This window comes from Scardinius erythrophthalmus (assembly GCF_964197995.2).
Source record: "Scardinius erythrophthalmus genome assembly, chromosome: 3".
Classification (NCBI taxonomy): Eukaryota; Metazoa; Chordata; class Actinopteri; order Cypriniformes; family Leuciscidae; genus Scardinius; species Scardinius erythrophthalmus.
In genome coordinates, this window is record NC_138223.1 from 14,126,819 (window position 1) to 14,150,130 (window position 23,312).

The 23,312-nt window shown below is 35.8% G+C and overlaps 1 protein-coding gene across 1 annotated transcript in view; it reads right to left on the reverse strand.

Moving 5' to 3' along the window:
- Nucleotides 1–3,133: 3,133 nt before the first annotated feature.
- The window catches only part of LOC308687848 (EF-hand calcium-binding domain-containing protein 6), a 31,500-nt gene continuing 11,321 nt past the window's right edge, over nucleotides 3,134–23,312 (reverse strand). The window contains exons 10-20 of the mRNA XM_081360676.1: nucleotides 22,417–22,524; nucleotides 21,830–21,895; nucleotides 20,165–20,275; nucleotides 10,387–10,486; nucleotides 9,375–9,499; nucleotides 7,657–7,678; nucleotides 7,285–7,385; nucleotides 5,148–5,391; nucleotides 4,847–5,019; nucleotides 3,831–3,978; nucleotides 3,134–3,750 (exon numbers count right to left, since the gene is read on the reverse strand). Coding sequence (XP_081216802.1) covers nucleotides 3,487–3,750; nucleotides 3,831–3,978; nucleotides 4,847–5,019; nucleotides 5,148–5,391; nucleotides 7,285–7,385; nucleotides 7,657–7,678; nucleotides 9,375–9,499; nucleotides 10,387–10,486; nucleotides 20,165–20,275; nucleotides 21,830–21,895; nucleotides 22,417–22,524 — 1,462 coding nt within the window. The 3' untranslated portion in view covers nucleotides 3,134–3,486. The remainder of the gene's footprint in view (nucleotides 3,751–3,830; nucleotides 3,979–4,846; nucleotides 5,020–5,147; nucleotides 5,392–7,284; nucleotides 7,386–7,656; nucleotides 7,679–9,374; nucleotides 9,500–10,386; nucleotides 10,487–20,164; nucleotides 20,276–21,829; nucleotides 21,896–22,416; nucleotides 22,525–23,312) is intronic.

Genomic DNA, 23,312 nt, shown 5'->3' on the forward strand with positions numbered 1-23,312 from the left:
TAGTCATCGTCGCTATATCAGGAGGATAACGTTACTGGATAAGCCTACTCGTGGTAAGTCTGATTTTTTTTTATACTATACTAATACTATTTATAATACAGTACTGGCTTTTTTCAGGTGGAGAGGCATTAGAGCTCAGTGAGAGCCCATAACATTATACAGCTGAGCTGTGTTGTCTTGATTTAACTGTTAGCCCAATCATTACATGACTTGTTTATCTACTACATTCGGTTACAGTCTTCGATTAGATCATATTTGCTTCGATTAGATCATATTTCCCCCCAGCCACCCCAAACAACTTTGAGCTAGAGTACTGTACAGTAGCCTATCTGTACTGTACAATGACCGATGCCATAGGACCAGAGTGCAGTATTTATTCTAATTTTTTTTTGTGATAAAGATGACTAATAAAGCTATTATATGTAGCTAGTATGAGTAACAAAATGCTTTTTCTGTGTCCATATTTGACTAATAATAATGAAAAAAAGTGCACTTCAAATGAACATTTATTTGACAAATGTTAAATCTTTAATAGTCTTTAATAATAAATATATGTCCACATTAAAAACTTAATACATGCAAGTAATTATGACTGAAAACATCCAGCTACTAGGGAATACACATCCATATGTTTATATATAGGGCTATACAGCCATCTACTGGTTACACAACAGTATTACAGATGATAAATGCTGCTTGACTCCGAGGTAAATATTTAGTACTGTAAAATCCCTTAAATATACTGTATATATAATAAATATTTTAAGTCTGCAAATTGTTACTGTATGGGGAGTTCAAAGCAGTTTGTATTGTTAGATTATAATACATTTCTTCTCTCATTTTCCAGGGAGTGGAGCAACTTTTCCATAAAACTGATGCTGACACAGAGTGATGCTGATGGAGTGATAGTACCAGAGATCCACTGTCCCTGTCAGACAATAATCTTTGTTCAGACACATCACCTTTGAATAACTGGGATCTTGATCTTCAGTCACCTGATTTATTTTAATATAGCAAATATTTCAATTTCCTCTAGATTAAAACAAACATAGTTCGCAAGTACACAAGAGGTTTCACTTTATTCTTATTAAACTATGCTAATCTTGGATTAGCATACCAATAGCATATGAATGTTGAGGGGATAGTTCACCCAAAAATACAATTCTCTCTTATTTTACTCACCCTCAAGCTGTCCCAGATACATTTTACTTTCTTTCTACAGATAAACACGAATTAAGATTGTAAGGAAAGTAATCCATCTCTGCGAGTCCTAAAGACGCTTTAAAAATCACACACAGTGAGCGTGACGGTAATCCATGCGACCTCAGTGGATGAATCAATGCCTTCTGAAGTCAAACAATACGCTAGATAAAATAATAATAATAATGTAAACTGTTTTAACTATTAAAAATCATACGTACATTGGTTACAGTCCACTTGTATTATGGACTCACAGAGATGGATTATTTCCTTAAATATCTTTGTCTATGTTTATATGAAGAAGAAAGTCATATACATCTGGGATGGCATGAAGGAGAGTAGCCTAAATGATAAGAGAATGCTCATGTTTTGGGTGGACAATCCTTGTTCTGCTTGTGTCCAGTCACTGCTTTGTTACTTGTACTGCAACAGGAACTTTTTTAAAGAATCATTGCAACATTTAAAATGTATATTAATTTTTAAAATGTGTATTTGTAATTGTACATTATAGTAATGTATATCATGAGAATACTGTGCATTGCATGTATATTATGCAGTTAATGTTTTGTGGATTCTGGTCTTTCCGGTCACAACATAATTGCATCCAAGACCTTCACTCTGATACTTGTGTATATGCTTTAGTGACAATAAAGAATGTACATTTATTTGAATTCATATTTTCAATTACATTAATTTAACTGGTTGTATAAGTCACGATTGAAACGGTTGATGATTGTTAAAATATATTTAAATTAAATGAAAATGTTAATTAAATGAAATAACTAAATATAATTATCAATAAAAAAAATGGCAATAAGAACATTCTTTGTGTGACGTAATGAAATGCCCTTTGAGGTCTGTATCTGACAGCAGGCCAAGACTGTAATTTTCATTTTGTTTAAATTCCTCTTATTTAAGTGATCATTAATTTTGATGGTGTAAACGTATATCATGCTAACAATGAGTAGTGTGATGGCCATGGTTGCCAAATGCCAACCTTGATTACCTGGTTGAAGTTTGACTTTCTTGACGGCTGAATATATCACACACGTTTGCTAATATTCTCTTTAAATTGTAACAGCTGAACCTAATCAGAGCCTAACATGCAAAATAATCATCAGGAATAAACAAATATTCTCCGAAAACATTGGACACTACAATATTTTAAGTATTATATACAGACAGTACTTTAATGTGCAATTACACCTGAATAGACTGAATAGATCTCTTGTGAGTAGTAGTAAGTAGTAGTAACTAAGTAGTAGCAGCAGGTAAATACAGATAAAATTAAAAAACAAACATAACTTATCACTAAAATGAAATAGAAAGCTGCGATTACAGACGCTCACATCCACACATAAACACACCACTGACGTCTTCACTTCCAGGTCACGTAGCTATCAATCAAAAGCTCAGTAACCAATGAGAACACACTGCTACTAGCCCCGCCCCCACGAGAGAAATGTGTCAGAACGGCGAACGAAAAATCTGGAAGTGAAAACGAAAACTTCAGAAGCGTAAATGAAAACTCTGGAAGCGCATTTGTAAGTTCAGATCAGCGATTGAAATATGAGAAATAGTTAGCAAAACATGCAGTGTATTAAAAACGAAGTCAAAAAATTTGCCTGCGATTTATTCTTTTTCAGTTTTAGAGATAATTTATTTAGTTTCAATTTATATTTTCATTAGTTTATTGAAAAGCTACGTTCATTTTTATTGGCACAAGAATAGCTCCATAAAAAGCTTCCTTGCTGAATAAAAGTATTTTTTGTCTTTCAACCCCCCTCCCCCCCTCTTTCTAAATGGTAGTGCACATTGTGAAAAATGTATCTGTATAGTACAAATAATATGCAAAAATCTAAAAATACTAAATACTAAAAAAATAAGCAAAATGTTGTTTAAAATAAGTTTTAGATGTAGTATAGTATGTCATGTCTAAATGTATTTCAATGCAAATTCAGTTTAGAGTTATTACAATGTAAATTAATTTGCATTCATATCAGTTGACAAATTAATTTTATTTGACTTGATTTTATTAAGCACACACTTTACTATATAAAGCTTTGAAATACAATTCATGCCAACCAACCAAATCTAATATAAAGCAAAACAATAATGTTTACAGCATGATTATAACTTCGATTGTGCCCACCTACATGAAGCCAATAGGGTTAATATGATTAGTTAAAACATTAACTTCCATCTCTCTTTGTGAAGAAGTGGTGACAGCTCCAACTTACAAATTTATAAAGCCAATGTAGCCATCATTTGTTATAAACCTCTGACCTATTGACACCTTTGGCTGAGCTGGTGTTTGGTTTGCTGGTTGTGACTGGATGTCCTGTGTTTGTCCATTAGGAGCGGGCGGTAATCCAGGCGACCAGTGGGGTGGGTGTGAAGGGTAGAGAACACACTTTTCAGCTCTTCCTGGCTCTGGCACACTCCCCACAGCTGTAGCACAGCACCCAGCTCAGCTGCAGACAGAAGCCCAGTGCTGGAGCCATCCAGCCGGGCACAGGCCTTTCTAAGAGCCCTGGCCTTACGTTGGAGCTGCAACAACAAAACATAAGCAAAATGAGAATATTCATCCATGCATTCACACATATTATCACCTATAAACAATGCATCACCTTTTTCCTGATCCTGCGACTTAATGTTTCCAGAGTAACAGTTTCTTTAGTTTCTCTGGGAGTCTGCAGAGCAGCTGCCATATTAGACCCATGCTTCCATATTTGACCCTGGGATAGAAAAGGCCTAAGGAATTCTGTGTAGGATACACTGACAGAAGAAAACAAATTTATGACAAATTCCTTGAGGACATGAAATGCTCAGTTATTTGTTATCTTGCAGGATGAATGTGAATTCTCTATAAAATATATTTTAAATGCATTGTAAATATTTAGGTTTGATAGGCTTGATCCAAATTTGGAAAAAGTAATTTGTCACGAACATATGATACTTGTGTTTCCAGTCATAAATATTTCTGATTTATTATTACCAAAACAAGTATGAGGTCTGGTATTATGTAAACCTAAAAAAAAAACTCTTTTCATATTCTTTCACAATTGTTTATGGCAATTTACTTGCAATTGATAAAACATTGTTGGTTTTGTTTGGATTTGATACATTAAATACATTATATTTATCGGTATCACAAACCTTATTGTGTACATATATAAAATAACTGAAGCAGCAAAAGGGACTGGAACCCCAGTTTTATGAAGCATCTAATGAATGAATGAATGAATGAATGAATGAATGAATGTTTTATTTCCAAAACCATTTAGATGTATTATTGTATAATGGTTATTATTTTTATTTTTATTTATTTGTTTGTTTATATATTTGCTTATTATCTCCATTTGTTGATTTGGTAACACTTTACTTGAAGCCTTTTATGTATATATAATTATATGTATATACAGTATAATATATTATTTATTCGGAACATCGTAATGCAATTATATATTTTCATGCAAGGCTTAATAAATGCATTAAAAATACTTTTATAAAAGCTTCAAGTAAAGTGTTACCGTTTAGTTAATCATATAAATAGTATTATGCACGAATGTCTTGATTTATTTATTAATCTACTTATTGCAGGGTTGATCCTCCATAATGTTTGTTTGTGTGCAAGTGTATCTACCTGTCATCATGGTTGATGTCAAACTTCCTGGCCAGTAAATCACACTCATACTGGCTGAGATGAACACAGAGACTCATAAGAATCTCTTTAAATTCATCACTGCTAACAAAGCCTGTTCCAGAAAAATCCATTTCGGAGAACTCAGTCCAGAGCTCAGAAACAGACAACTCCACCTGTTGAGAGCAAGAGATAAAAAGGTTCAGAAAATTGTCTAAATAGCATAATCATATATCTCAGCTCTTTTTAGGTAAAGAACATTACACAACTGCAGCGTTTTTTTAAAAAAAAAGCACGCCCCCACCTTGGCCCTTAGAGCATCCACTAGTATATCTGAGACGCAGTTGAGTGTTTTAGAGAGGCGCATGAAGTCATTGTCTCCACGTTTGGGGGGATTGTGCTTGGCATTGGGGTAACAGCAGGATTTGGGCGATGGGCCAAAATGTCGTATAAACTGTTGAAAGTCCACAGTTCCATCCTGCTGGGTTAACAAAGAGGACCACAACCTCCGGACTTCTCCACGAGTTACCTCAGGATGGAGCGCTAACCTGAGCAGGGTGAGAGGAAGAATACAAGAGGCAAACAATGAGAGAGGAATAAATGATGGGAAGAGGGAAAGGGAGAGATGATAATCTGAATCTAAAGAATACACCTCGCTTTCTTAGAATAATACAAACACTGTACCCTTTAAACCCCCCACACCCTAAAGACCCCCTCATCCCCTTTATTTGAACAGCATTTAAGCTAAAACTTGGCAACTAACAGCACAGAAGCAACAGTTTCTCTCACACATATGCACAAACACAGTGTCACGCCTAAAGAAAGGACAGTACTGTGAGAAGACACACTATGAGGGGATCTGACAGCAAACAAACACTCGTCTATATCATACAACCCTGATCTTTGTCTGTTATGGTAAACATAGATATTTAAAGTAAAATGTAGGCTACATTTGGGTTTTAAGTACATACTTTTATTTACAATAAATCAAATTATTCATTGTGTTAAATAGGTATGCTGTTTTAAAGGATATATGTATATTTACCTATATACTACACAGTACATATAGTTTAATATACATAATTCAAAAGTGAGGGACTGGTAAGATTTTTATAATGTTTTGGAAGAAGTCTTAGGCTCTCCAAGGCTGCATCTATTTGACTAAAAATACAGTAAAATAGCAATGCTGTGGAAATAATATTACATTTTAATTCTTTTTTATTATTATTTGAATATATTTGAAAATGTATTTTATTCCTGTGAAGGCAAAACTGAATTTTCAGCAGCCAATATTTAGTTTTGTTTTCCTGTTTGTCTGATGTCATTATTAAAGCCTGCCTTTCATAATCTGAGTATGTGCCTACAGTTTTTAAGGACATTTTATGCATGGACTAATATTAGTATACATTTACAATATATCCTTAATATAAAGATGTTTCATTCACTGACATATATAAACATATATAGTTACAATTATATTGTGTTATGAAATGTTTGAAAGTTTGGTCACACTTTATTTTAAGGTGATGTAATTACACATTACTACATGAATTTACTATAGTAATAACAGTAAATTATGCATAATTGTAAGTAACTAAACATAATCGTAACTCTATAGTATGTAAATGTAGTTAATTAATAACTTCGTCACCTTAAATAAAGTGTAACCGAAAGTTTTGTACAAAACATTTTCAGAGTAAAGGTTTGGTCATATCATTGCTCATTGAATTTTTGCAGGCGAATTCAAGTCATTTCTATTGGAATCTATGAGATCAGAAATTTCGTTGTGAGGGCAAAAAATTTGCCAATGTAGTTTTCGCAACTGGTTCAAGCAGGTCACATGAATTTGCCGCACTGAACAACTGAAAGTTGCTTGGTTTGAAAGTGACATCGCTACACTATTGACAATGGAACTTTTTTGCCAGAGAAATTTCAAAATTTCTCTATTGTGACCACACCTTAAATAAGCAAAACCCAGAAAGTTGCAATTATCCTTGTTCTCCCCAATAGTTTTCATTATTAAAGTCTGACTTGAATGTGGTAGAACTGTATTTGGTGGATATTCTGAAACCACTTTGACATTTAAAAAAATGACCCAAATAATGATTCTTAAGTTATTGTTTCATATACTTTGAATCTAGAGGATTAACATTTTCTGGTGCCTCAGTAGGTTTCTTCAGTTCAGTTTGGGCCTTGTTGTATTGAGTATGTGCGCATAAGAGTTCGTGTGAACATACACGTATGCGTTTGTCTCTGCCTTGTAGGAATCAATCAAAGAAGCAACAGTTTCTCACCAGACACACACACACACATACACAATGTTCACTGTGGGAGCCAGAGAAGTTGGCACTGATATGTCAGCCAAACCCTCTGTGAACTCGGCTGCTGTAAAGCCTGTTAGTGTCACTAATCTCTGAGCTGGCGAGGAGAGTTCAGTTCACCTTGGACTGGTTGGCACCGTCTCTCTCTGTGTCTGTGCACCAGTGCCACGCCACAGATTATGCAAATCCACTCGCGATGCCCCCCATTCAGACCACGACTCCTTTTAGGCCTGCCGCCATATTCCAGCCAAAAAAATGAATAGAGAGATAAAAGAGGGTGATGTAGAAAAAGAATAAAAAAAGGGTGGGAGAGAAATCACAAAAGGGTCAAAGGAAGAGCTGGAAAAACAGCACAGGGAGGGGAGGGAGGAGAGTAAATAAACAGATAAATAATTTATAGAAATGAAGGAGGTTCTCACATGGGGTGAACAGTTCAGAAGAGTTCAGGACACTTAACTCAGTTCACCACAACAACGCATCTAACTCACAGACTGAAAAAGAGAGAGAGAAATACCTAAGAAAGGCAAAAGAATGGAAATGACAAGTTAAACGAAAAGAGGCAAGGGTGGAGGGTTGATATAAAAATAGATGGATCACAGATTCACTCAAAGATCAACTACAAATGCAATTTACAGACAATGACATCCTACTGACTATAAGTAACTTTACAAGTACATTTGTTACTTGTACAAGTAACACAAGTTACTTATAGTTAATAGAATGTATAAAGTGGACTAAATATCTAAATAAAGTGTAAACCAGCTTGTAACCTTGAAAAATGTTTCAAATTTTAAATTTTCTAAATATAAATATAAATGCTTTATTAAAAGTACTTTATTTGGGTGGTTGTCACGGCATTGCTAGGAGTTATGAGTGGTTGTTAGTATATTGCTAAGATGTTCCGGGTGGTTGAAAATGTGTTGTTGGGGTGTTACTTACTGTGTTTATGAAATAAAAAAAAAAGCCACATTATTACTATGATATTTTGATCTCTGGATATGACTGGGGTCCCTTTTTCAGTGCAAGTCTATGGGTTTTGTAGGTTTTATTGTTCACTAGGAAAAACATTTATAATTCATGTAGCAAAAATCGTGCAGGACGAGTTACAAGTTTAAGATAAAAAAACAAACAAACAAACAATACGAAGCAAAACAAAGCAAAAAAAAAAAAAAAAGTGTCATTTTTATTTTAAAAACATTTGTTTCTAATAAGTAACTAGATAAGAACATTTGGGGTGTGAGTGTGTGCAGTTTACGTTGTAGAACAAAACGTCAAAGAATCGTCAATGCATGTTTACCATAGGCTTTATTATACTCGTAAATTGAAAATCCCCATTATAAAACTCCATAGCAAAATCTCGAGGGAACCAGTGGCAAATTAGTCTTCCGGGTTTTGACGTCATCCTTGCACCACTCTTTAATAATAATGGTAGCAAGCACCCCTAATTAGAGGAACAACAGAGATACACAGTACAGCAATGAAGCTGAAATTGAAGCAGGCATGGGAACAGCTAAACAAGCGTGCAGTAGGCCATTGAAAAACCCACAGCTTCAGATCTTCACCGTGCCAGCAGCTCTCTAAGGCTCCGTACACCAAATATATTGTTATTCATGGGAAAAAAAGAGCAGGTTGTTAACTTGCACAATTAAGGCATCATTTGCCAAGAGAAAAGGCCTGCTTTCCGTTGGCATTGTCTTGGAAGACAAAAGAGTGCAAGAGCTCTCTAAAAACCAGAGCTGGGAGACTCGGGTTGACCGCATAGGTCTTGTGAGACACACAAGGGATGCTTGTGTCACGACCGCTGACTCTGGGAGAAACCCAGGACTAAACACAGCAGAGAAAGATTCAGTGATTCGGCATGGTGCTAAAGACAATGAGGAGGAATGCATTCCACATTCCAGCAGTCTGTGTGTGTGTGTGTGTGTGTGTTGGAGACAGCTATATAAATGTTCCCCAGATAATCTTCTGACGTACTGACTATCAAACTGAGATGCTAATAGAAAAAATAAAGACATTATGTCTGAAAACAGATCAATTATTCATTTGATATTCATGCATTCATTCACTGTTAAATGAGCTGTTACTATTAAACTATGATAAAGTGTTAAATACTGACGTTTTTATTGTAACCAATCACATTACAATAAAATCTCAAGAACATGGAAGAAAACAAATGTAAGTGAATATGTTTTTCTTATATGGTATGTCACCTTTTAAATAACTGGTACATGTCCTCCTGAGTGAGACGTCTGGTGTTTTTCTCATCCAGCTCTTCAAACTCTCGCAGTACATCTCTGTAACGATTTGCCACCACACTCTTCACCAGAATAAACAGCTGAAACGCAATAAATGTTCATTAATTTCACTGATTACTGTAAGAGTTTTTCTTGATGTAAAGAATTCTCATTTAGTAGTATAACAAATAAGCAAAAGTATATAGTATTACAGAATGCAAGTTATTATTAATGTTAAAAAACACTAACAATCATTAAACAATAATTACATTGAGGATTACAATAAGTTAAGGTTTATTATTATTCTCACTATTTTTACAGACATAAGAATAAACAGAATTATGCTCAACAGTTGTTTTTACCTGTATTATAAATATCTGAGAGATATTTCAGATTTTTCTAATATTTCTGATAATTCTAGTTATTTCTGGGAGAATCTACACTACTATTCAAAACACAAGTTTTTTTTCAAAAAAAAAGAAAAGAAATTAATACTTTTATTTAGATAAGATCATTGAAAATAATACATGCATACATTGGGCATCAAATCAGCATATTAGATGGATTTCTGAAGGATTGTGTGACACTGAAGACTGGAGAAAGGTCTGCTTGGCTTCAGCTTTAACTCGGCTTTGCCATCATAGTAATAAATTACATCATAAAATAGATTCAAATAGATAACAGTTATTGGTAACACTTTATTCTAGTGTCCTTGTTACATATGTTACATGTACTTATTAATAACATTAAATTATGCATAATTACATGCAACTAACCCTCAACCAAATCCAAATCCTGCAATAATACTTCACAATATTAAAAAAATTTCAAATAAATGCAGCCTTAGTGTGCATAAGGGACTTCTTTTAAAAAACATTAAGAAATCTTATCAACCGTTAAAATTTTTATGGTAGAGTATGTTGAAAAGCAGCATTTGTACGTCTTGGAATTTACAATTGATATGTTATGAAACCATATGAGGTCATACCTCAAGGTCACTCTGATCCTCTTCTGAACTCTTCTCCTCGCCTGTATCATGGTTTAAGGCAGGCTGGGCGACTGCCTGAAAGAGGCTGGGAGCTCCTTTCCTGAGGAGCAAGAAAAAGGGTAAGTCTTTGAGACCATGGCAGTGTTTTTTCAGATTTTTTGTGATTACCTATACTATGTTGGAGAAGCCCCGAGAAACCCTTAGAATGAGCGATCTGCTTTGTGCCGTTCTCGCTTGAGTGGCAAACGGAGAGCTACAAGACCTGACACCGAAATGGCCTTGGAGCGCTGACCGCTTTGAGAGCAACTGGAGTGGTCAAACCATGCAGACACCTGACGGTCTTGAAGTGTTAGCTAAACTATGAAGAAGCACATGAGAAAAGTCGGACGTACAAAGCCCAGCCTAGGCTAATGTGTTCCCTGTGCGCTTGGATGAGTTCATGGGGGCCGGGCTCGGCTGAGCGGATAGCCGTGGCTCTTTTGTGCTCCAGAGAGGACAACCACTCCCCAGGCTTTAGGGCAGCGGTCTGGGCCATCTCAGGGCCACAGTCCGAACGAGGTGGGCGGACCGCTGGCTTGAGAGGTCACGCGCTATAGAGCAGAGTTAGAAGCACTATGTAAAGGAAGAAATAGAGAGGAGGGACAGAGAGAGATGGTGAGATTTAAAAGACAGAGGTGCTTCAAATAATTCTGATAGCAGTTCAAAGAGGCAAACGGCAGTGACACTGACAGCAAGAGGCATTATGTTTGTGTTTGTGCATTGTGTCGATGACAACGTGAGCGTGCCTATGGGATTTTCTCAAGGCAAACTGCTCTTTTCAACAGTTAAGCTGACCTGAATGAGCCAGGAATAGCAATAGGCCATGACTGTATGGTAAAATAAGTGTTTACTAAAAGCTCTGTGAGAAAAAGTTCCTGAAAATGCTACTAAACAAAGGGTGAGTGTCAATTTGCCAAACTGCTTGTCACACAGCAGGACAAATATAGAACTAAATATTAGTGGAACTGTTGGATGCTGAGGGAGGAGACCTTGTGACCCAGCCACGGACATCTCAGCAGGACTCCCATGTCCAACAGCCCTGCCACAAAACCAACACAGCAGGACGTGACATCCGTGTCAAGCCAAATAAACACACCTTAGCTTATCACAAACAGACACTCAAACGAAAAGTGCAAGGAGTCAAATATCCACTGAGTCGGGTCACAAGATTTGCAGAAAATTTGAACTCTGAAATCTAAATTGATCCCTTGCTAACATGATTCTATGTTAGCTACCCCTATAAATGAACTAGGCGTTTGATGTGATGATACAAATAAACTGAAGAACATTCTTAAAAGTAACTAAAAATAAATAATAGTAATAGTAGCCTAATAAAGTAAAAAAAGAAAAGAAAAAGATAAGCAGTTAGTTATTTTACTTATGTGTATATATATATATATATATATATATATATATATATATATATATATATATATATATATATATATTGTACATTGCTATAAAGAGTAAACAAATTAGCAGTTTTTGCATTTGTTTTCCAAATAAGCTCTTCGAGGTAATTCACATGTGTCTCTCTTTTATGCCCATAAGGGGGCACATGACTCTTCAATTGACTTGCTAGAAAACCTAAAAAAAAAAGGAAATTCAAAACCTTTTAGTAAACTGGCCCAATTTTATACTTGATAGAATGATCAATTCTTATTTATTTATAAGAATTATTTATTTATTTATTTATCATCCATCCATCTATTTATTGAGGATTTAAGTTATTTATTTAAGAATAGATTTATTTTAGGAAAAAAAAATAATATTAAAATGTTTAAAAGACAGTTTCTACATATATTAGGAGTAGGATAGAACTGAAAAAAGTATAAATTGTCATGGTTAATGTTTCATAATATGATCTGATTGTTAAAAGTCTGCTAGTGTCTCAATTCCCTTGTGTTTAGTGTTCTATGACTTTTATTTTGATATTCTTTTGTCTGGCTGTGTCTGGATTTAATTTCCTGAGGTTTAGTTCTTGCATAGCCACTTGAAGGCAAGCCTGCAAGGTTTGCCAAAAAGAAAAATTGAAATGCCTTCTATTGCAGTGGTACGTAGAGAAGGAGAACAGAGTTGTTGTTTTTTTTTCACTTCTTTTTAATGGATGTCAATGAAAGAGAGGCTTCACTACACTGAATAAACTGCTTTTGTGGTAAAATGGCCAAGCCTATAATTTAATTAATTGACAGCCCATCAGCTAATCTTCAACATGTTTGCTCGTAAACATTCATTTTGTATTGATCTATTTTCAGAGTTTACAATGCTGTTTTATAAGAGAAGTCACGGACAATTGTCTGACAGGTATGATTCAGTTTACGGCACTTCTCATTCTTTTCTATTGTATGTTATATACATATGCACAGTTATTGACTGTCGCACAATTCTGAATGAAATTCAATGACGTCAAGACTGTAATGTGATTGGTTATCAAGGCACACATGATCCAAGTTGGAAGAGCCACGAATCATCTCTGATTCCTGTTAGCTTTTGTTTCCATAGCTGACTTGTTTGGTTCCATGACAACTCATTACCTACACCTGTTCCTTGTTAGCCTCAGGGGTCTAATGTTTCATAAAACATTGAAGCTTCCCCGGGCGCCGCCATTGATTAGCAGACCCCCACCTGCTGTTAGCATTCCATTGACTCATTTTGGCGTCACCTTGACAGCGAATAACTTTACATCTGAGGCGTTTAAAGACTCCATTTGTCCATTATTTATTTCTAAACAAACATGAAAATGTATAAAAGGCTCCATTACCTTGTATCTTACGTTATGGCCCTGTAGAAACATTTTTTGTAAAAATAGGCTAACGATTGCGTCATAACCACGCGACTCTCTGTTGCACAGTAGAGAAATTACCGTATAGACAGGAGGAGAAGCTAGCAGGCAATCGGGGCGATTTATCACCATTAGAGTATGATCTTTGTCTTCCTGGTTGGATTTATGTTTCTTATGTTGCTTTGTGTGCTTGTGGAAGACTGCTTGCAAATAGATCCTTGCCTCTCCTCTTCCATGCTAACCGTGACAGAATGACCGTCCAGAAAAAAATATATCTAGCAGCAGTACGCCGCCTCCTCCTCCTCACCCAGGATGATCGTTCCCTCAAGGACCATACCAGTTATTTTTTGGACCTTGCTTATCAGACCCACTACCCTGACAGTGCTTTGATTTCCTTTTTTATGCTGGACTCAATGAACAGTTAAAAAACAAGATTGCTTTTACCGTTTATGGTCCTCAAGGGAGATTTGGGGATTTTGTTGAGCTTGTGCTCTCGACAAGTGTTTCCTCCTTCACCATGGGTGAGATGGAGGGGGAGCCACTCGCACACCACAGACCCAGAAAATGAGCCCACTCCCACGATCACAGAGTGGTCTCATATGGACTCCCAAAGAAAATTCACCACAATGTACACAATGATATTCTGTTACATTGTAATCCTTTTATTTTTAATATTTGGCATGTTTGTGTGCTGCTGCGCATCCCTGTGTGTGTAATAAGCAGAGTGTATGCACGCGCCTAGAGGCTCATATTACTAATGCGCTTTTTTCTAAATAACAAAACAATACTGCGCCATTGACTTTATACAAGGTTTTTGTTGGTCAGTGGCGGAGTCTAATTTTTCAGTTGCCTCAAAATAGCAATGCGCCAACAATACGCTTGAACACACCTCGTTTTCAGACCAGCACGCCCATGGGTGAACAGATGGGAGCAAATGCATTTGCTATATAAACAACGTGGCGCAGGACGTGAAAATGATAACTGCGTCGGGCTGAAACTAGCAAAAAACACTTGCGTCGTGCCTGGTGCCGCATTGCACCGGATGTATGATAGGGCCCTGAGTTTCGTTTGCCTTTTGTAAATTGCCCTCCTCCCCCATCCACTCAGCTCTGCAAGTTCAAGTATGATAATGTAATGATGGCTCTTGAATTGAAACTTTTTACATGCAAGATACTATTTAGATTAACATACATGTATTTTAGATTGCCACCCAAGTTCAGTTCTGATTCAGAGTCATTGGCAGACCCCCTCTCTGCCTAAGACGACTGATCTTCAGAGGATAGACAGCATGTTGTTTTAACAGACGAGGGGTCGGTTGAACTCCTTGTGGACCCACTGTTCTCCACAAGCGGAGATAGAGGGATTTGAAATTAAAAGAAGAGGGAACTTGAAGGAGGAAGGAGTCCCATCACTCGCAGAGACGAGACGCCCACAGAGATAACTGGTGAATGAATGGGCTGCTTATTTCGCTTTTATATCATCTCGTCTGAGGATGGATGGACTGAGTGAGGGAGTGAAAGAGAGGAATAAGTAGATGCACATTTATCACGTTTGGACTGTATTGTTCTGTTTAATCTGGGCCACCATCTGAGAGCAGGAGACGTGTGTGTGGAGAGAGGAATGTGTGAAAGAGACTACAAGAGCCACATGAGTGAGCTGCTGGGGCTCAGACTGAAAATGTGTGTGTGTGTGTGTGTGTGTGTGTGTGTGTGTGTGTGTGTGTGTGTGTGTGCGTGTGTGTGCGTGTGTGTGTGTGTGTGTGTGTGTGTGTGTGTGTGTGCAATTATTATTAAAAATCTTTAAAGAGCCAATTTACCCAAAAATAAAAATAATGTCATTATTTACTCACTCTCATGTCATCCCAAACCTGATAGCATCTGTTTCTACAATACAAAAGAAGATATTTTGAAATATTTTGTTTTGAATCCCACTGACTTTCATTTCTTTTGTGTTCTGCTTTGGATATGAATGATACATCAAATCTGAAGGCTTGTTGAAAAGAGGTGTACTATTACTATTTTCCAAGCAATCAGTCTTGTGATTTGACCTCCAATATATACACTGCAGTTAAAAAGCTGGGTAAGATTTTTTAAATGTTCTTGTGTATTTAGATACAAATATAGTAAAAACAGGAATTACAATTGGTTTAATCATCCTAATATGCTGATTTAGTGCTCAATAAACTTTTTGTCTTATTATTAATGTTCAAAACATTGTTGTGCTGCCTTATAATTTTGTGGATACCGTGATACATATATATAAAAAGTAAATTTTGATGAATATATAGTTTAAAAGAACTGTATTTATTTGGAATATAAATCTTTAATAACATTTTATATGTCTGTTTAACTGTCCCCTTTCTGTCACCATAGATAGATAGATAGATAGATAGATAGATAGATAGATAGATAGATAGATAGATAGATAGATAGATAGATAGATAGATAGATAGATAGATAGATAGATAGATAGATAGATAGATAGATAGATAGATAGATAGATAGATAGATAGATAGATAGATTGATTGATTGATTGATTTGCGGTTAATGGTCAGTTTGCCTGTTGATATCGACTTCTATAAATTTATGTTTTCAATGCCTCTTTCATAAAAGGATTCACATTGTATAGCCACAATGTGTGTGTGTTAGTGTGTGTGTTTGTGTCCAGTTTCCCCTACAGCTGCAGCTTCAGCGGATTACCCATCATCCACACGGCAACATTACACAAGTCGTTCTTTGAACAAAAGTCATGGCTGCTATTAATGAGATGGTAATCCCGGGCACCGCTACCTCCCAGATCTGCTTCCACTGACAGGGGAAGAATGTCCAAACGGCCTGCTCACAACACCCAGCACAACACTGAGGCCATTGTCACCAGCGCTGGTCTGAGCCCTGGACCCAGCTCAAGGAGTTATCCCCTTCCATCCCGATCCTGTCCCCACACCCCCGTCTCAACCCCTTCACACCCCATGAATAAAAATTAAAGCCCTAAATGGGTGGAGGGAGGAAAGGAAAAAGAGAGAGGGACCGAAGAGAGAGAAAGAGGAAAAACAAAATGTTTTGCTGGAGATTAGGTTGGGATATCTGGGATTTTGACGTCTGAGGTTCCCACACGAAGATCTGACATCTACACATCCTATGACTGCTTGGTTTCTTGGTCTCACCATAGGGACCACACAAACTGTGAGGGGCCCAACAACCCTTAGGCCCCTTTACCACCATAGAGAGAGGTAGACAAATCAAGCTAAATTGAGGCTGATGAAACGCTCTTAACACTAGAAGTATTACCAGATGTTTACAGTAAAAAAATAAATAAAAGAAAATGTATAATAATAATAATAATAATATTATATATATATATATATATATATATATATATATATATATATATATATATATATATATATATATATATATATACAGTATATATATATACTTTAATCGTTAATGCTAGAGCCATCAAAAAGTAAATAACTTATGATAGATCAGATTTTCATACTTTTCGAGCAGTATAAACGACCATTGCTGAAGCAAAGCTTTCAAATCTGCAGAGGAAATAGAGTAACATGAAATTCATCTTCATGGATAGGACTATACATCGTTATTATATTATATTATATTATATTATATTATATTATATTATATTATATTATATTATATTATATTATATTATATTATATTATATTATATTATATTATATTATTAGATGATATTAAAGGAGTCATGAACTGAGAGATCAAATTTTCCTTGAGCTTTTGACATATAAGAGATATGTAAAGACATATAAACTTCCTTGTTAGTTCAAAACCAGCTTTCATTTGTAACCAAGCCCAGCGAACGACTTGTTGTGGAATGTGTCTATCTATGACATAGATAGGTGAAAGACCCCCTCTGCAGAAGAAAATCAATGCCTACTTCATCATCGCAACTTTGGCCCCGCCCACTAGCGTGTTAGTGAGATGATGAAAAGAGAAGTGCAATATAGGATCACTGAACTAAAAATAACATTACCTTCTAAAGGATCCTAATGTTAGGAATTGTTCAACAATGTGAATGTCTGTGGATTTCACTGTGGAATCTTTGGTAAATCAGTCGCAATTTCGGCGCAATTTCATATGCAAAGATGTTAGCCAATCACAGCAGTGGGCGTTTACACTGAAGTCTCACAGCAGACACGCACCTTCAAACAGAGCGTCCAAATCAGAGTAGGAAAAATGCCTTTTATTTCTAAATGATGACAATTTCTTTGATGTAAAAATCATACTAACATTATAAGTGCACCCCAGGAAACATTATAAAACAATAAAACAATGCAGTTCATGACCCCTTTAGGAGATATTAAGAGTGCATTTCCATTTCCTTTGTTTGTTGTAGCAACACTTGTTGAATTTGTTTCTTGTCCAAGCTTTAACAAAGATGCAGCTAAACATATTCCATAAATTCTGCTAATTTCAAACACCACTTCATCACTTTGCTCCTGCTCTTCCCAATATCTGGCTGAGAGAAGCTTTAACTTGAGGTGGCTGATTTTGTATAGCAAAATCTGATAGAAATAATATGGATACAGTTTATTTGTTACTATCTACTCACATGTAGCTTTCTCTTGTATTGTTGCTATTAAATGTCCAATATAAGGTTCAATAATGTGATTAAACTCAGAAGAAAGCTAGAGCGGGATGTGAGCGATGTTAATCTGGTGAGGTCTGAATGTTGACAGCTAAAGCTCTGTTTGACTAACATGTCAAAGTTTCACCCAAACAGAGGAAATGCCACACAGGAACTACTGACACTGGGATCAGGCCGCTTTAGCATGAATGATTTAGCATTTCTCATGGGACAGAGGGAAAGCGAAAGGGAAAGAGCGACAGTTTGTAGCTGTCATTGGCGGGGCATGGTCGGCCTTTCTCACTGTTCTCTGCGAGTATAGAAGTTCTAAAGTTTTCTTTCTCTCTATTCAGGAGGTCCCTTGGACCATGGGCTTTTTCCCCACTGTTAGTATTACAAAATCCCCATTCAGTATAACCCTTGTCACCTGTCAACTAAGCCAGGCTGGTTTTCTAGGTCTTTATCCCCTACACACACTGAGAGAAAATAAAATGAGCAGCTAAGCTTAAACCCTGCCCCCATTTGATGCGTGCACACACCCTACACACACACACGCACGCACGCACACACTAAAACTGCATGTCTCAGAGCTGCTACTCTAGCAGATTAAAATTCATTACCCTGTTCTATTTAAGAAACGTTTACATAGCGTTGGTTATTGTTGGTCATTCATTAGGTGGTTAGGGGAGTTCACATGGGTCCCCCAGGGTGGTCAGAACCTAATCCTCATATCCAACTATTTTAAAGCATCTTCGCATAAACACAAAATATGTGGGCTCATTGCAAGAAACACGTATCATATATAGGTTATTCTCAAATTCCTCTTTTTTTTGTTCCCCATGCATGTGTTGCATTTATTTCATCACTGGTTCACCACTGTGCTTTCAGCTTCATAAATATTTTGGTAACACTTCGATAGTCTACTTTAGACATTCTACAACTACATGTCAACTACCAGTCATTAGAGTTTTAGTAAACAGTCTGCTTAATATCTGCTAACACTTTATTTTGATGGTCCTTCAACAGACATTCTACTGACTATAAGTAACTTTGCAACTATGTCATACTTTTTCTACAAACCCAAACCTAACAGTAAAACTGAGTTAGTTGACATGTAGTTGCAAATTAATGAGAGTTAGTTGACATGTAGTTGCAAAGTTACTTGTTAGTGGAATATCTTGTTGAAAATCGAAATGAAGCTTAACCAATGTTTGAGTTCAAGCATCAAGAGTTTGAATCAAAGTTTAGATTATCTTACAATATCTTTCAAGTTCAATTAATTTGACAATTGTTTGTTAGCTATAAAACTTCTTTTAAAATTATCTAATCTAATTTAAAATTAGTTTAAAATGAACTGAAATGCATATCTGACTCACATGCTAAATTGTAGGATGATTGTTTTTGCAAATAAGCTTTTATCAGTTAGCCAATGTTACGCATACACTTGTAAATATAAATATATGTTGTTTTATAGACCTGCATATTTTTTAGGCTAGCGTAGGCATCCGGACAAGCACAATGACAAAAATACAAAAGCAAAGGAGAGAGCCACCCTGAAGCATGACGTCACTAGAGACCTAATCTCTTCCCTCTTTCTGAATACAAATCATGCAAACTGTTGTAGCCACACAAAAAAACACACACAAAAACACCCCACAAATAACTACTACACAATATCAAATACTTTTCATTTAAATTATGGCTTGTATTGTCTTTTTAAACTCTCTTAAACGCAGAGAAATACAGTGCATATTTGCAAAGCGATTTGCAAAGAAAAGGTTTGCTGAGATCAAAAATGACAATAAGCTGCGGACATGACTTGTAATTTCACTGTAATCAAATAATTTCATCATATTTTTCTTAGATTTTCAGCATTTGGCTAAAGTCTTTAAAATGCAATCAACTGAAACGGTTTTACCTATTTAAAATTAAAATAAGTAGAACCTTCTAGTTGGAGACTATTTTCACAAATGTTAATAAATTGAAATATTCTAAATGAATAAACGAACAAACACACCCATTGTCCATGCAATTTAAAATTCAATATTTTGTCACCAATTTTTTAATTCATTACTTTTTACTTTTTTTAAGCTCTGTGGAGTGAAATGTTTCTAAATCTCTGAAGGATCCTTGAAACCAATGCTGATCAAAATCCCAAAACAATATAAAACAATTATTATTATTTTTTATCTTAAAAGCTTACTAATTCCCTCTTATTACATTTGTAATTGGTATGAGGTCCTGCAACATGATGCCAACATTAAATAGTAAAAAAAAAAAGAAATCCAAAACTAGTGTGCAGTTAACATTGATATAGCAAATGTTAAGCTGACTGGTTTAAAGGCTCTGTACCTGGTGTCAAAGGCTGCCATGAAGATCGGGTACTGCACATTTCCGTGGCGGTCAAGAGGGAGCCTGTCCAACAGCTGCTCAAACTGAGGGTCGGAAATCTCCAGGCCAAACCTGTGGAGAAGGTCAGGGGAAGGTCAGCACCAGATCACATGATGTCACCACAGGCAGAGAGTCCACTCATCAGGACCAGCCAGTCCAGCAGGTCTTAAGCATACGCCACTCATTGACCCTCTCGCACACTGCAGAGTCAAGAGGTCATAAGGTCAACTGCCCTCTTCACCCGGGCATCGCACAGAGCTGGACACACACTGAACAGTCAATCAAGGGATTAGACTTCACATACACGTATGCACACCCTCAAATATTCACTCGCACAAACTACAACCTTCACTCGCTCCAGAAAACACAGATAAAGACAAATGAACTTATCAAAGATTATGAATAAAAATGTGAGATTGTCCTTGAGATGTGACAGACATGGTCCACACTCACTACAATACTACATACTCAAATAAAGAGGATTATGGTGAGGTAAATGTGTTTTAAAGGACAGAGAGAAAAGACAGGGGTGTTTCAATCTTCAATGATATGAGTAAATTAGGTTCTCACTTAGTTTAGACGCTAATAAGGCAGGGTCTTTTTTTGAGGGGGCAGCAGTCTAAGTAATGGCTTACTTAGTCCCGTAGGCAAGATAACACATGATCGAAAAAATACTTTTAACAACTATTCATCATATACACATGCCAGTCTAGTACAGTGGTTTCCAACCAGGGGGCCGGAGCCCACTAGGGGGCCTCACCACACTTCAAAGGGGCCACAAGATGGCTTAAATTAAAGACAAACTTTAAAACAGCAAAAAAACAATTAAATGTAAGCTGACATTGTATATCTTATTTTAATTTAACTGTCATTTTTATTTATGGACCAGGACTCTTACAGTATTGGAAAACCTTGTTATATGATGGAATTTTAATGTAATTTCTACCTGGAAAAGTCATGAAAAATCAAATAAACATTTTATAATAGATTGTATAAATGTATACATTTTTCTATTTATGTCATTCTCTAAAATATTTTATTAGGTAGACATAGCTGAGAAATTGCAATTTGTGAGTACAAAAAAAAGAAATAAACTGTAATCACAAACAACTAGAAAAACAAACAAACGCTAAATAACATTGTTAATGAAAGTTATGGAATTTTATACTTTATAATTATTTTATTTCATTATTTTAATAAATTGTCACTCCTAGTTTCTGTCAATAATTTTTTTGGAAAATGAGCAGCTTTGTCATAACAACAGAAGTACCAGAAATATATTAGGAGGCCTTGGAGTCAAAAAGGTTGAGAACGACTAGTCTAGTGTTCTAATCCAATGATAAATTTAGCATTTTGTGTCACCAAATGAGAGTGCTGATGATGACGACAATATTTTTAAAGTAAATATGCTAAAAGTGAGACTCGATTAGGCATGTGAATGTGTGATTTCTGCCACAACATTTTAGACAAACATTTTTCTGCCAATAATAATCATAATCATGCAGCTTAATTATCAATTAGATTTATTTTAGAAGCTGCTTTCAAACTCTGCAAATCTGAGGTGTTACATGAGAAACATTAAAGAGAAAATTATTTTATGAAAGATAAGAAATATGAAAAATTTACCTGCTCTCCATTGCAGCTCGAAATTCTTCTTTACTCATAGTCCCCTTATTAAGCTTGTCAATGTTCCTATACAAATACATACACACAAAGAAACACACATAGATTTTGAAAAATAAAAAATTACATTCTCTTTTCAACAAGTATAATAGAGCATTTGCTAAACACATTAGCTGTAGGTAAGTAAGAGAATGGTCTTTTCAATGCTTCTAGTTAGAGGATTTGGAGTTGAGGGTGTTCTAAAGGAAACTCATTTGAGCAGAAGTGTTTCTATGATGAGGTTCTTGGTAACAATGGAAAGGTATAATTAAAGAGACCAAAAAAACGTGTCAACCTTTGACCCAAAAGGTAGTAAAACATCTTGTGTTAAAAGAGAGAGAAGAGATACCTGTTTTCAATTTAGAGGGTGTTTATGGGGTCTTGTTCACAAGGAGAAAAGAGGAGAAAGAGTAGAAGGAAGAAGAGAGAGAGAGAGAGAGAGAGAGAGAGAGAGAGAGAGAGAGAGAGAGAGAGAGAGAGAGAGAGAGAGAGAGAGAGAGAGAGAGAGGGAGAGAGGGAGAGAGGGAGAGAGAGAATGGGATTGTACTCACTGAAAGGTCTGGAGGAGGGAGAGGTATTCTGACTGAAACAGGCGAGTTAATTTGGCCTCTATGGCACTTAAGGAGGAAGCACATCTGAGGTTCTCATCAGAATGAAACCTACAAAAAAAAAAAAAACATTTCAAAACATGTTTTTCTTTAGAATATATAAAATATCCACTACAAATGACACTGGAAGTATTTGATTAAAATAATAATAAAATACTTGCAAATATATATATATATATATATATATATATATATATATATATATATATATATATATATATATATAGCAAATATACTTGCAAATATACTTGCAAATACAAATACTTACAAAATATGATATAGCTTTTCTTTAAATAACTTCTATATATATATATATATATATATATATATATATAAAAGATAAGTTTTTTAGAGAAAAGCTATATCATATTTTGTTTACAGACTGCATTAGATCTAATATTTTGTTATCTATTGCAATAAAATTCATGGATTGTAAAATGTGGCTTAAGTGTTTAAATACTTTTTGGGGCCACTGTATATTGTCACCATGGTGAAAGGTCTATACATTGTAACTGTTTGCCTGGCCCATTTTATTCATCCGCCAATCCTTTAAGCTGTGGACCACCCTAATCAAACCAAACACAGTCAGTCTAGGCCTAATGTTCAGCTGCTGTTTACTGAACCCTGTGTGCTGGGTGACCCAGGGCAGGGAGGAACTATGGGCTGTAAGCTTGTTAGAAATGGAAAGAGTTTGACTACAAGGCTTAAAGATCACTTTCTCTGGATGCTTCTGTGTAATTTGGGCTCTGTGTAAGCAGAGAAAAGACTCAGAGTTTCTGTTTCCACACTGCTCTGTTACTGGTGACAGAACGGAATTATCTACACTTATCAGAATCAAT